This window comes from Pempheris klunzingeri, chromosome 15 (genome assembly GCF_042242105.1).
Source record: "Pempheris klunzingeri isolate RE-2024b chromosome 15, fPemKlu1.hap1, whole genome shotgun sequence".
NCBI lineage: Eukaryota > Metazoa > Chordata > Actinopteri > Acropomatiformes > Pempheridae > Pempheris > Pempheris klunzingeri.
The window spans coordinates 2344728-2357500 of NC_092026.1; the positions used below are offsets into that span (position 1 = coordinate 2344728).

General features: G+C 44.4%; 1 protein-coding gene across 1 annotated transcript in view; it reads left to right on the forward strand.

Moving 5' to 3' along the window:
• The window catches only part of myo10 (myosin X), a 108896-nt gene that overhangs the window by 30394 nt on the left and 65729 nt on the right, over positions 1-12773 (forward strand). The window contains exons 2-3 of the mRNA XM_070844618.1: positions 802-900; positions 9956-10114. Coding sequence (XP_070700719.1) covers positions 802-900; positions 9956-10114 — 258 coding nt within the window. The remainder of the gene's footprint in view (positions 1-801; positions 901-9955; positions 10115-12773) is intronic.

The window sequence follows — 12773 nt, forward strand, 5'->3', positions numbered from 1 at the left end:
GCTGGGGGAAACACTGTGGCAAGCAGGAGCAGTAAACTGGGCAGGTCACCGGGTATGAAAGTGTTTTCTGCCTCTGCTTCACTAGAAAGCATCAATAAACATGCAGGTTTATTGGTCTCCTGGGCGACTGCAGCCTGGTGGCAGGTAGAGACGTCTGAAACCCAACACTGAGGAGTTTTCCGTGTTTTCACGACAACTGAGACCCTCCTATTGGCCAGAGAAAGGTCAGCGCCATGGTAACAACAGACGGAGGCGGATGCAGCACAGTACACAGTGCAGCATTACATGATCTCAGTGATCCGGTTTTCTTGAGATCACTAAATATTACCATGAATAATCTGTTCATGATCTCAACAAACTGTCGAAGATGTTTTCTGTCAACTGAGCCGGGAAAACAACTCAATGATGGAAGCAGTTCAGTGTTATGAATGAAGACATCCTTGATTTTGGGGCTTTTCCTTTAGAACATACTAACCCCTGCACTGTCACTGCTGGTGGTTGAACTGTCTGACTGAATTTTACTCATTAAGCGCTGACAAGCTAGACGACATCCAGATGTTTGGGTTATAAAACTTGGCTAAATTTGGATTTTAGACATTTAGGTCACTGTGTTTTCAATAGTATTGCATTGATTGATTGTATTTCAGTGTGTGTGGAAGGGTTCTGTGCAGGACTGGTTTTAACCAAGGCATTTGGGTGTCACTGACCTGGGATCATTAAATCAATGCTTAGTAGGGGTCATGTGGAGACGTCTCTGCTTCCCGCTAAGTCAAACTAATGTCTTTCTTTCTCTCGCTGCAGGGTGACCGGGTGTGGTTACGGGAGGACGAGCAGTACCTTCCCAGCACCGTGTCCTCGTGCTCTGGAGGTGTTGTTGTCTTTGCTACAGACTATGGCCAGGTAAGAACCTTTAATGGAGCCCTCTCCCATCAGAACGTCTTCTCCTCTTTCAGCCGTCTTAAATATATTCAGAGGATGTATTTGTGATGGTCAAACGTGTAACAACATCTGTATATTATCGTTTAGTTTGCATGCAAGCACTTTTGTTGCACGATAAGGACTGGGGAAAGGCATGTCTTTCATTGTTACTGATTAAGTTAATCACCAAGAATGTGGCCTCCTGACTGGCCTGAAAGCAACAGACATCAAGTGCATGAAGTGAGGGGACAAAATACTCCGTGCTAACTTTATTTGCTAATTGTGTAACTTCCTGAAGCAGAAAAACAAGCGGTCACCGGACAATGAACAACCTAATGATCTGTTGTTGTCACGTGCCGTACTTCTCTCAAACCATGTGATCGCTCCGATTTGGGGGATATTCAGTGCTTCAGATGTGACGGAGTAAGAAAACTGAATGCATTAAAGACACTATTGGTCCACACATGAGTTCTTTATGTTAGTGTCTGGGGCTTATAGTGCTCCCCAGGTGACCTGACTGTCCCACACAAACAAAAACACCAGGAGAAGTTGACCGCTCACTCTCCTCACAAGGAAAATTCCCATCTGTCCCATACCTCTGCTGACGCTGACAGATCTCCGTAAACCTTAAAGAGAGCAAAGGCTTAAAGAGGTCCATTCATAATTTGGGATCAGCTCAAGATGCGGCAAATCCCCTAAACCCCATATGGTTGTGTATTCCCTCTCTGATCCATGTGTTGTCAAAACAACAGATACAGATGGAGTGAAGGACGAGTGGAACAGGGCTCACAGTGGGTTTTGGGTTGATTATTAAGAATTAGCATTACGTGAAACATTTGGTTGTAGTTAGCTGTGATTTTCCCTCTCTAAGGTGTTAAACACCACAGCTTTGGTCTGACTGAGTGCCATGAGGGCAATAAGACGTGTGCGTCTTCACACAGTTGGCATCTTTTGCTTTTGAAGCTTTGCTTTGACTCCAAACACCCAAAGCGATCAGGTGGAGCACAGATAAAGCTGCACAGCATCATGTCCTGTAAACACACCTTGCAGTCATATATTGTGTCAGTGATGCACACACACACACACACACACACACACACACACAGGTCTGATCTTCCTCGTAGAGAAAATCATCGCAGCTCTGCTTTCAGCTGGTTTACGACTCCTTTGACGCCCCGAAAAGACGCTTTGAGGCCGTGAGTTCGTGAAGAGGTGCTGAACATCACGGCACTTTTCAGGTTATATTTGAAAGGAAGGTGTTTGATGGAAAGCAGCTTTTGAAGTCTGTCAGAGAGTCTAGAAAACATCCGTCATCCCTGCAGCACGTCTTCATGGGTGTATCTCTAAACACTGAACGTTAGCCCAAAGAGTGGATGACTTTTAGTATCATTTAAAGTTTTAGGATGTAACTTTTCCTCAACCTCTCCTCAGAGATGAGCTTAAACATCCCTTAAACAACTGGTGTCTCCCAGTAAGAGGGGGGCTAGTCAATATTTTGACATTTAGATATCTAACTACATGAATGTCCACTTTTTGAATTTACAGTGTGTGAAATACCTTTTTTCCACTAAACTTCAGTGACCTATTCTCCAGTTTAAGCGGAGCCTTAGAAAGCAGGCCAACAATAACCTGCGTAAACTGTTAGGGTGGATTTACTCTCCGCTTCCCTGCTGCGCTGACAGCTTTAACAAAGAGTTCCTGTGTAGCCGGTGAGCAGCAGAGGGTCACTACCAGAGGACGGCCTGTAAATGTGAGCGCTGAGGGATTTAGGCTCATGTTGAGCCAGCGTATTGTCCTGAAGATTTACTGGCAGATTAAGGCATTCTTATCTCCTGGCTCCTGCTCACTCCGAGGCTCTGTCAGACCTGCTGGTCAGTGAAGCCAATGACACTCCACGCTCCGGCCTACGGGCTGCAGGCTCAGCTGGAGGAGGCTCTTTCTAGCCCCATAGTGCCACGATGAGGTAGAATGTTTTTTACTTTTTAGCCAAATTCCCCAGTAAAATTTGGAGGGAGTGTCATGAAATTAGTTTCAGATGTTCATCTTCCCCTCAGGGTGAATGACAGACCCTTTAACTTGTCATGAAACAGCAGATTAATTCTAATAGAGACCCAGTTCTCCCATCAGCCCTGCTGTTCAGTGCTAAATAGCAAATGTTAACATGCTAACAAGCTAAATTAATTACCTGCTGAACATCAGCGTGTTACCTTGGAGCAACATTAAAGTTTTATCGTCTTCAACCAGTCCTCTTCATCCTCTTGTAATCGTTTCTCCTTGTCTCATCTCTTCTTTTTGTCTCTCCTTGGTAAATCTTTTTCCGCCTCTCTTCTTCTCTGATTTGTCTTTTGTGTCTCTTTTGTCAGTTTTGTCTTCTTCTCTCTTTTTCATACCACACTCCTCTTGTTTTTCTCTTTAATCATTAAATCCTTTGACCTCTTGTTTCTTTCTTCTGTCTGTCAGCAGATCTTTTTGTTAAACTTTTTGTCTCTTCCCTTTTAGTTTTCTCTCCTCTTTCTCCGTCTCTCCTCTTCAATGTTTTACTCCTCTCCTTAATTTAATTAATTGAATCCTCATTTTTTCTTTTGTCAACATCGACTCCTTCATTTGCTGTAAACAGCTCAGACAGTGACACGCTGGAGTCGGTCCAGACGGACGGGAAGGTTTCAAAACACACAACTCAGAGTTGGGGAAATAAAAGCAGCACGAGACTGTCACACTCAATCTGTTTAAGAGCTTTAAAGGAATTAGCATTAGCATTAGCTGCTTAAAATCATTTTTACTCCAAGCAGCAAACGGACTTCGAGGACCGTCCTGCAACAGAAAAGCCACAGGTTCAATCCCTGAAACAACTCATCCTCTTTATGTGGAGTCTGTGTGAGGCCATGAACTCCAGCTGCTCACTTTGGGAGAACCAGGAACTCATGATGCAAATAAGTGTGTGTTTTCATCCAGAGATTTATATGTATAGGTGTGTGTGTGTGTGTGTGTGTGTGTGTGTGTGTGTGTGTGTGTGTGTGTGTGTGTGTGTGTGTGTGTGTGTGTGTGTGTCTCCCAGCCGTCCGGTGTGTGTAACTGGAGATGGCATCACCTGTTCAGCTCTAGAGCAGATGTTACTCTCTGTGAGGAAAGCCAGCGCGAGCCAATCAGAGAGGAGCACTACTATAAATCCCACCCCCTTCGCTCTGTGTGTGTGTGTGTGTGTGTGTGTGTGTGTGTGTGTGTGTGTGTGTGTGTGTGTGTGTGTGTGTGTGTGTTCATGGCTGTACATAAATCTGTATGTGTGCATGTAGTTTATATTTCCATCACACATAATTGATGTCTCTGAGTGTGTTGTTATCACGCTGAAGTGCTACGTCTGTGTGAGCACAAGTGTCAGGTGTATTTTCACTCTTTGAGGATGATTCGAGCAACATTTAGTAATAATAATTAATAATTAATAATAATAATAATAATGGTTCCCAGAGGATGAATCCTTTTAATTCTTCTGCCCCCTGACCTTTCCTCTAGCACCATCATCTGGCCCCAAACTTTCCCCATAACCAACATTTTATTTCATATTTATTTTCTTTTTCCGCCTTGGACTGAAATCCCAAATCAAGTCACATGATATCAAGAGACATCATGGGTTCTCATAACACCCATTTTATTTATCAAGAGAGGCGACCAGGCCTTTGTTTGAAACAGAGCCACGTCTGGTTCGTGAGAATATTTGATCATGTCAGAGGTCGAGGCCTCCCTGTTTCCTGATCTGTTGATTCTGTTTGCTCTTAATGCAGACTTAACACTTCTCTCACTAACATCATTATAAAGCACACTCCCACAGCACTATTCCATCAGTGCAACAACAGTCAGGTCTCTCGGCTGCTTCGAGGGTGTAATCCCTCTCCTGCCCTGTCAGGCTTTTAATGTGAAACATCACTTCAGGAAGTGTTGAATTGCACCAATAGCATCTAAACACTGGAGGGGAAGAAACCAAACCATTGAATGGACTGAAATCAACCAGTGTGTGAGAGTGTAGTGTAGTTTTTATCAGCGAGTATCCAACCTGTGAAGGACTTCAACAAAGTGGTCGTGAGTGGTTGTAAATGTTGCCGTGTGTGTGATATGTGTGTGTGATATGTGTGTCGGTGTTGGTGTCGTCGGAGGTCGCAGGGTTTCTCTCGTCTTGCTCGGGTTTCAGTGTTTTGGACGGTGCAGACAGTCTCCTCCTCCTGCGCTGACTGCAGGACAATGCAGCAGGAGATGAATGGTGATTCAAAGAGCAGCTGCTGCTTTTGATGATGATGATGTGGGGAGTGGAGTGGAGGGATGGGGGGCGAAGCTTGAGGCGGGTTGAGGGTTACCTGTTCAACTCTCTGACAAAATAGAGTGAGGGGCCGCGAGGGGCAGAGGGGGCTCAGCTTTCCCTCCTAACCACACAAAATGAAGAGTTTCATTCCTTCTGCTCTGACAAATTGATTGAAAGTCAGAATCATTATTAACCAACACTAGCGGAGCGATTAGCTTCAGTGAAGGAGCCTTTTGGTTCCCTGCTGAAGGAGCTTCAGCTGTAAGGGTACAGTTCTCAAGCAAGTTTGCAAGCAAAAGTGTGTCTCAGAGGACGATCTGCACATCGTACCACACACTGGAAGCGGAGGTGTTACTCTAGATGTCCGAGATGAAGTCCTGTTTATAGTCTCAGACAGTGTGAGAACTTCAAGTCCTGGATGGACACGAAACTGTGATGGCTGAAGCATTAATACAAAAGATGAACAGCTGCGTTAGAAAATCTGTGGATCTTTGATGAAAGGGATAAAAGGGCCAGCAACTAAATTTATAATGTTCAAGAAAAAACAGAATATCTAAATTTCAATGCACAACCAAGAAAAATAAGACTTACAACTGTGAATACACTGAGTTAAAGTGAAGAACGTGGATGAGCAGAGATCACCTTCACACTGGGTGATGGACCACTGCATCAGCATCAGCCTTCAAACCTCCATATTGGCTGAATCCTTCCTCGGTCACTGGCTGTAAATGTCTCTGACTTGGCGTCTTGTAATTGCCTGAACATAAATGTGAATTCACTTTCCTGATCCACATAAGTAAGAACAACAGACTTTATCCCGACTGATCCAGAAACAGAGCCCGCTGATCCGAGGGTACAGCAGGGACCCCCCCCCCCGATGCTGTCTAATGGCTTTGTTTCACACAGATTTACTCCTGTTAGCATCTGTCGCTAGGCTTAGCACCCGGGCCCCATGGCTTTGTTTTCAAGGCGTGGACCCTCGTATACAACTGGACCAATTAGAAACCTAATTAGGTCAAAGCCAAAGGACAACCTGTCCTCTGCTGAGGCCTGTGGGGGGGGTGGGGGTGGGACTGTAATGCTACAAATACTGTCCGTGACAAAAAGAGAGAGGGAGACAGATTGTGTCTTAGTGTCTTTGAAGAGAAATGTGGTCAGAGCCCCTAACCTCCATAAAGAAACTGTCCTCTCCTGGACCCGATGACTGGAGGACTGACTGCACGTCTGAGTGTTGACTGTAAACAGTCTTTATGTCGAGCTAGTAAGCTGTTTCCCTGCAAATGTTAACAGTTTGGTCTTTAAAACAGTGTATAATATTGATGTAAGCAGTTACAGACCCGTCCATGTTGGTTTAAACCATGAAGAGAAGTAGTTTTAGTGATGATTACATCTGTTAAAACACTAATCAGCCGTGAGCTCTCTGTTCAGGTTACTTCAGTTCACTTTGACTTTCAGGCGTCTCCAGTGTTTTGGCAACAGCTGTGTTTTAGTCAGGTGGACACAGACTGCAGGAGTGATGAACCCAGCAGAACACGCCGGTTGTGAACGCAGCACTGAGGGACACACAGTTGAAAAGACTTGATCACGTTTGTTCTGCCTGAAAGACGTTTCTGTGACGTTCAGTTTCCCCCCGAAGCGTCACTGAGGCTGGAATGTGAGAAATTAGGCCTGGCAGGATGCTCGGGGGGGGGGGGGGGGGGGGGGGGGTTGGTGTTAGTGTGTGTGTGTGTGTGTGTGTGTGTGTGTGTGTGTGTGTGTGTGTGTGTGTGTGTGTAGGGGTCAGAAGTGATTGACTCCTCAGACAGAGGCCGGCTTTTTTCAGGAAGAGTTGCCCCGAGCAGCTTGGTCACAACGGGTCAAAAACCGGCTACAGACGACCCTAGAGAGTGTGTGTGTGTGTGTGTGTGTGTGTGTACATGTGTGTGTGTGTGTGTGTGTGTGTGTGTGTGTGTGTGTGTGCTTTTACGTTTTGGACTTTCAGCTGATGGTTATACTGTTCAGTCTTTTTGAAAATGGTGATGTATGACCAGAGATAAAAAAAAAAAAAGGCTGTGGTGTTCCCTTTTGCTCAAACGGTAGAAAACCTACATCAACCACAATGCACTGCTCCTCTACCCTCACCGCCGGGTGCTGCTCCACTCTTCCTCTGTGCTCCGTAATTCTTCCGCACTGCATTCACGGCTCATATCAGAAGCCCTGAATGTTTGATTCCAGCATCAAACTATTGAAACTATTTTCTTGAGTTGGTGATGTGTTTTCTTAATATTCAGCTTTATTTCCTGACGCTATCAGTGGAGGAAGCTAGAGAATGTGTCTCCTACTGCATTAACTGAACTATTAGAGAAATGACTCAAAGTGAGTGTCGCTGAAAAACAGCTGATAATTAGAGCTTAAATATATCAGTATTTCCCAACCACTCATGTAGTTGCAAGATAAATCTGAGGAGTATAACAAGGGGTCACAGGTTGGGAACCACTGAGATGCATCACAGCCTCGGACCTGAGTGTCCATGTGTGTGTGAGTGTTGCTGTGTGGAAAAGGCTGAGACAGCACTGGGCTTGGCTGCTCTCCTTTTTCCACCCAGAAGCCAGCGTGGTTAAAAAGGTGACGGCGTGCAACCTCGTCAAATCATTGCAGAATGTAAATAACAGCTACTGCCAAGAGGGGCAGGGCGGACGTCTTCGGTGTCACTTCAGGCAACAGAATTCCTCCAGAAAGTCGATCAGCTGGAGTTTGATCCGGCTGCTGGGAGATTTGGTTTTCCTCTGGTGAACCTCTGAGGCTGCAGTGATGGATGATTATTGTGAGCAGACCCCCCTCCGATCTCCTGCAGACCTCCTGCAGAGTGATGATAATTTGAGGTCTGCTTCTAATTAACCTCTCTGGCTGTTGCTTTTCACGGCCGGACCGTCCTGTGGTCACTCATTCAGGGAGGAATCTCAGCAGGAGGCGCTGAGCTGACGTTACTGAGTAACTGCAGGAGGCAAACGAGCTTCTTTGTTTAAAAGTGGTTTTCCTCAATATTCCTGCATTTTGAGACTCCATATTTGTGTTTGTTCTTTATTTGGAGGATTTTAACTCTGGACAGGAGTCATTATTCAAACTGCTTTACATGACAATATGAACTTTTTAGTGGTCTGCTCCACAGCTGTCTGCACCTGTAGGACTAATATGTTGGAATCTGAAAAGCAATTGATGGATAAAAGAAAATTCATGACTGCACCACTAACATCAAGCTGATTCAGGACATTTTCATATCTCCCTGTTTCCATTAGACACTTTTCAGACTTGATGTTGAGACTGAGATGTAAAATGTTTTGACTAAAGTTTGCACTCCTCCTTGAAACTGACCTTTACAGAGGCTCAAGAAAAGGAAAACTCCACCTTAAAACACTTCAGCAGACATCTGACGTTAGAAAAAGCAGCGTATTTTGTTTTATTGGGTTGATTAAGGAGTCTGAGTTTTGTCTTGAGAAGCTGATGGGTCTCGTCCTCAGACGCCGGCGATAAGCAGCCGGCTGCTGCTTCTTGTTTTCCTCCTTACTCCTATCTGCCACATGTCACCTGTGTGGGAGGTGACCTGATACATGTGAGGAGTGTTTTCACACCACAGCAGGAAGGTTAAAGTTCTGCCTGGAGGATATAATTAATGTGCTCAACCCACAGAGCGTGTTGGGTCTTGATCCACCGTTAGACATTATAGAGGAGTGAAGCTTCCTTCATGTCTGTGCTGTACTTCTGTTTTCTTATCTTTCTGGTGTCGTTCTTTTCCCTCCTCCTTCCTCCTCTTTCCTGTCTTCTGGCCTTTATTTCCTTATTTCCTCGTATTTCCTTCCTCTTCTTCTTAAATCATCCCCAGAACTGAAGCAGTGATGTGTTCACCTCTCAGTGAAGCTCCTCCTCGTCCTCTCCAGATCTCTGACACTGCAGGTCGTGTTACCGCTGATACTTGTTGTGCTACAGCTTGTTGTCTTTACTTGCTGCTGTGTAAGAAAAGGATTCAGCCTCCAACCAGGCTTTGATTGATTTAGTTTTACCACTGTGACCTTTTTAAATATTTTCCCTTAATGCACAGCTGTCACTCCTGGGTTACTCCTGGTAGCATTATTCTGTATAGTAAAGATGAACTTCCACTCAAATCATAGAAAGTCGCCGTCTTAATGTTTCCTGTCTCAATCCAGTTTCTTTTCCCGGCTGTTTTTAATTATGAGTCATCATACTGTGACACAAATATGTGTTGCAAATGGTTGTAATGTTTGCAATGTGATCTTGGAATTTACAGTTTGTACTCAGAGTTTGTCCCTGATAGGACAGTCAGTGAAGTCACCGTGGGAAATGAATTCGTTGAATTTTTCGAGCTTCTGAGAGTTTGAGGTCTTCTTAACAGACTTTATGAAAAGCTGCTGTGGTTTAGTGGCCAAACAGAAAAAGCTGAATCTAAAAATAAAGATGTAAAACTGGCCTCCAACCAGTGAGCAAGTGACCCCGAGCCGGATCAGACCTGAAGAGGAAGCCGACACGGACCAACTCCACTGTAAACAACACCTCCGGAAACCGCTCCGGTGTAGGTTTGAAGGTTTTCCTGTGATTTAAAGATTATTACCTCTGGGCAAATATATCAGTCTTCAACGTGGGAAAGCTTTGGAGTGTTTATACCAAAAGTCTGTGTACATCCACTAATGCTGAGGTGGGACATTCAGACACATTTGAGTTTTACAAGCTCCTTATTTTCTCATTTCCTGGTTTCAGGTGTACACGTACAAGCAGAATGCTCTCACCAGACAGAAGGTGCAGCCGATGCACCGCAGCAGCATCAGAGGGATGGAGGACATGGCCGCGCTCGAGGACCTCCACGATGGCGCCATCATGCACAACCTCTTCCTGCGCTACCAGCAGAGACAAATCTATGTGAGTTTCCCACAAGCTCAGCTCTGACTTTGTCTTTTTGCTGTGACTCTTTTCCCCAACATTTGTCATATTTGAATATTTGATATCACAAAGAGGAAATGAAACAATCAGATAAGCAAATAATGAGCAAAAAAGTGAACATCATCTAGAACTTAATCCGCAGTTTCATAAACATACAGTTAACATCTGCAGCCAGCAGGTCCAGTAAATGACCAACAGCTGCTGAGGAATATTAAGTAGAGTGAGGTCTATTAATACAGATGTTCAGAGGTCTCATACTGTAGATATAGAGATTGTCATGTAAATGAAAGATTATCTAGAAGAAACAGGAGAATTTTATGGAAAGAAAACAAGAGATTAATGCAGAGAATAAATCAAAGACTGCTCTTAGATCAGCTAGTCCATCCATCATCCTCCACATGTCAGAGTTTAGATAAGTGTCTCAGGTGAATGACATAAACTTAATTTAATGTCAAGTCAATGCAGATCGCCAAATTTCTGACATGTAGGTCGTTAATTCTGGATCTGAGTTTTTTCGTTCCAATGAGAAAACATCAGATCTGCGGCGCTGAAGAGAGAGAAGAGAGTCTCTGACATGAAAACACAGACACAAACTCACTTCTATCTGCAGGATCTGCGTTCATGCCGACAGCTCGGCCTGTCGGGGTACGTCGACATCTTTTAAAGCTCTACGCAGGAATCTCCCATGACTGGCTGAAGTTGTTCAAGAGTTGCATAACAGCAGAGATAACTGTCTAGACGCAGGCAGATAAGAGAAGGTGATGCTCAGTGGGAGAGCTTGTTTCTGCTCTGACTCACTGTCAGAAAACAGGGATGTGAAGGAGGATGTGTCCTCCTGGAATAGCACCAGTTTCTTTCTGTTTCTTACCCGTTTTTAGGATGTCCAGCTACCAGAAGTCCTAAAACTAGAGCAGAAAGCTCATAATAAGATTCGTGGTGTTCTTGTTTCCAGATAATTAAGACAAGACAAGAGACATCTACTTGAGTTAAGTCAAACCGCCATGCTTTGTCAGCATTAGATAATCAAATCCTTACTTTCCTCACATGCAAGACACGGTTTTGACTCTATTTGACTATATTTTTAACCTCACTTTCTGCAGCGTACAGTCATGTCCCCCTGTGGGCATCCTGTCACAACAAGTTTGGCTCTCTGACTGTGATTTATTAAAAGCAGCAGACAGTGAAGGGTGAGCTTGAGGTTCACCGGTGTGTAACACGTGAAGTTGATTGAAAGGTATGTGTAACTGGTTTGAGTTTATTCCACACAGGACAGGAGAGAGTGATTCTACACAATATAAATATAAACCAATTCTACTTTTCTTCAGTGCATCTGGATTATTCTGTGAGTTATCATGAAATGTTAGCCTCAAACTCACATGAATGGGATGCCGGTTGTCTGTAAATGACCTTCACTGTGTTCACTTTGCCCTAAACATAAAAACAGTAATGACATTGAAGCCTTGATTAGTTCACATCATGTAATCAACAGGAAATAGATTACACCTGTTTGAGACGGAGACCCACAAGACCCGTAAAATCCAGATCAAATATGGAGGAAAAAAGATAAGATAAGAATTAAACAAAAGCAAAGTCACTAAGGGAAATGTTAGCCCAGACATCAGGGATGTCCTCTCAGGCCGGGACATCCACACGGCTGTGGGAAGCCCGAATCCAGATAACGATGCATATCATTCTCTGTCGATTCAATGAATAAACAGTTGATTTCAAATGTCCGAAGGGAACCCTGGCAGGTAAAGAGGTTTAGATGCACGTTTATATGGACCTCTTTCATCTGCTGGGATTCAAAGTCTGACCTTTGGCTGCTTTTCCCTCAGTTCTTACTAAAGCAGCTGATTATATCTCTGTCCACATGAAGCATGAAATAACAGTCAGTTTCATTCTGTTGCATCAGTTCTGTATTTGGAGCTCTCGTGGTTCGGCCTGAACTGTGCCGATAGTCATTTTAGATGCTGCTATTCTTTTCATTTCTCTCAGCCTGAGCTAAAGAGACGGGTCAGAATAAAAAAAATGCTGTCACAGTGAAGGAGTTTTGCCTCCAAAACACTTTAAGCAAAAAAAAAAAAAAGGGTTGCTGCTAACCAGGTGATCTCCTTATGCAGGTGTCGCCTTTTTCCAAACATAAATGGCTTATTTCTTTTTAATTGTCTTTAATTACACTGAGTATTTACGCAGCTGGTTGAACTGAGGAGTGTTTCCAGGTGTGTAAAGGTGCTCAGACAGAACTGCAGCTTCAGGTGACGTACTTCTGCTCTCCTGAAGGAAACCTATTCGCTAAGAGAGCAGCTTGTGTCTGATGATTCTAAGACGAGCACAGTGTTGACCAGGTGATGAAGAGCACAGGTGATGAAACACAGACAGGAGGAGGAGGAGGAAGAGGAGGAGGAGACAGATTTTCAGCCTATTTGAATCCAGGTTGTTAAATCTGAGCGGAGCTGAACGAGCTTCCATGTTTAGTAGCCAAGAGCAACAGGTTGCCAAGTGAGAGGGAGGATGATCAGAGTTTTAGAGGCTGGTACTCCAGTGGGGGCCTCAGTGGGGGTTCGGAGGAGCTAATGGTTCCTGGCTCTGCTCTGGTGTCTCTGGTCCTCCGAGCTGTGGGGCAGAAGTGTTAAAACCA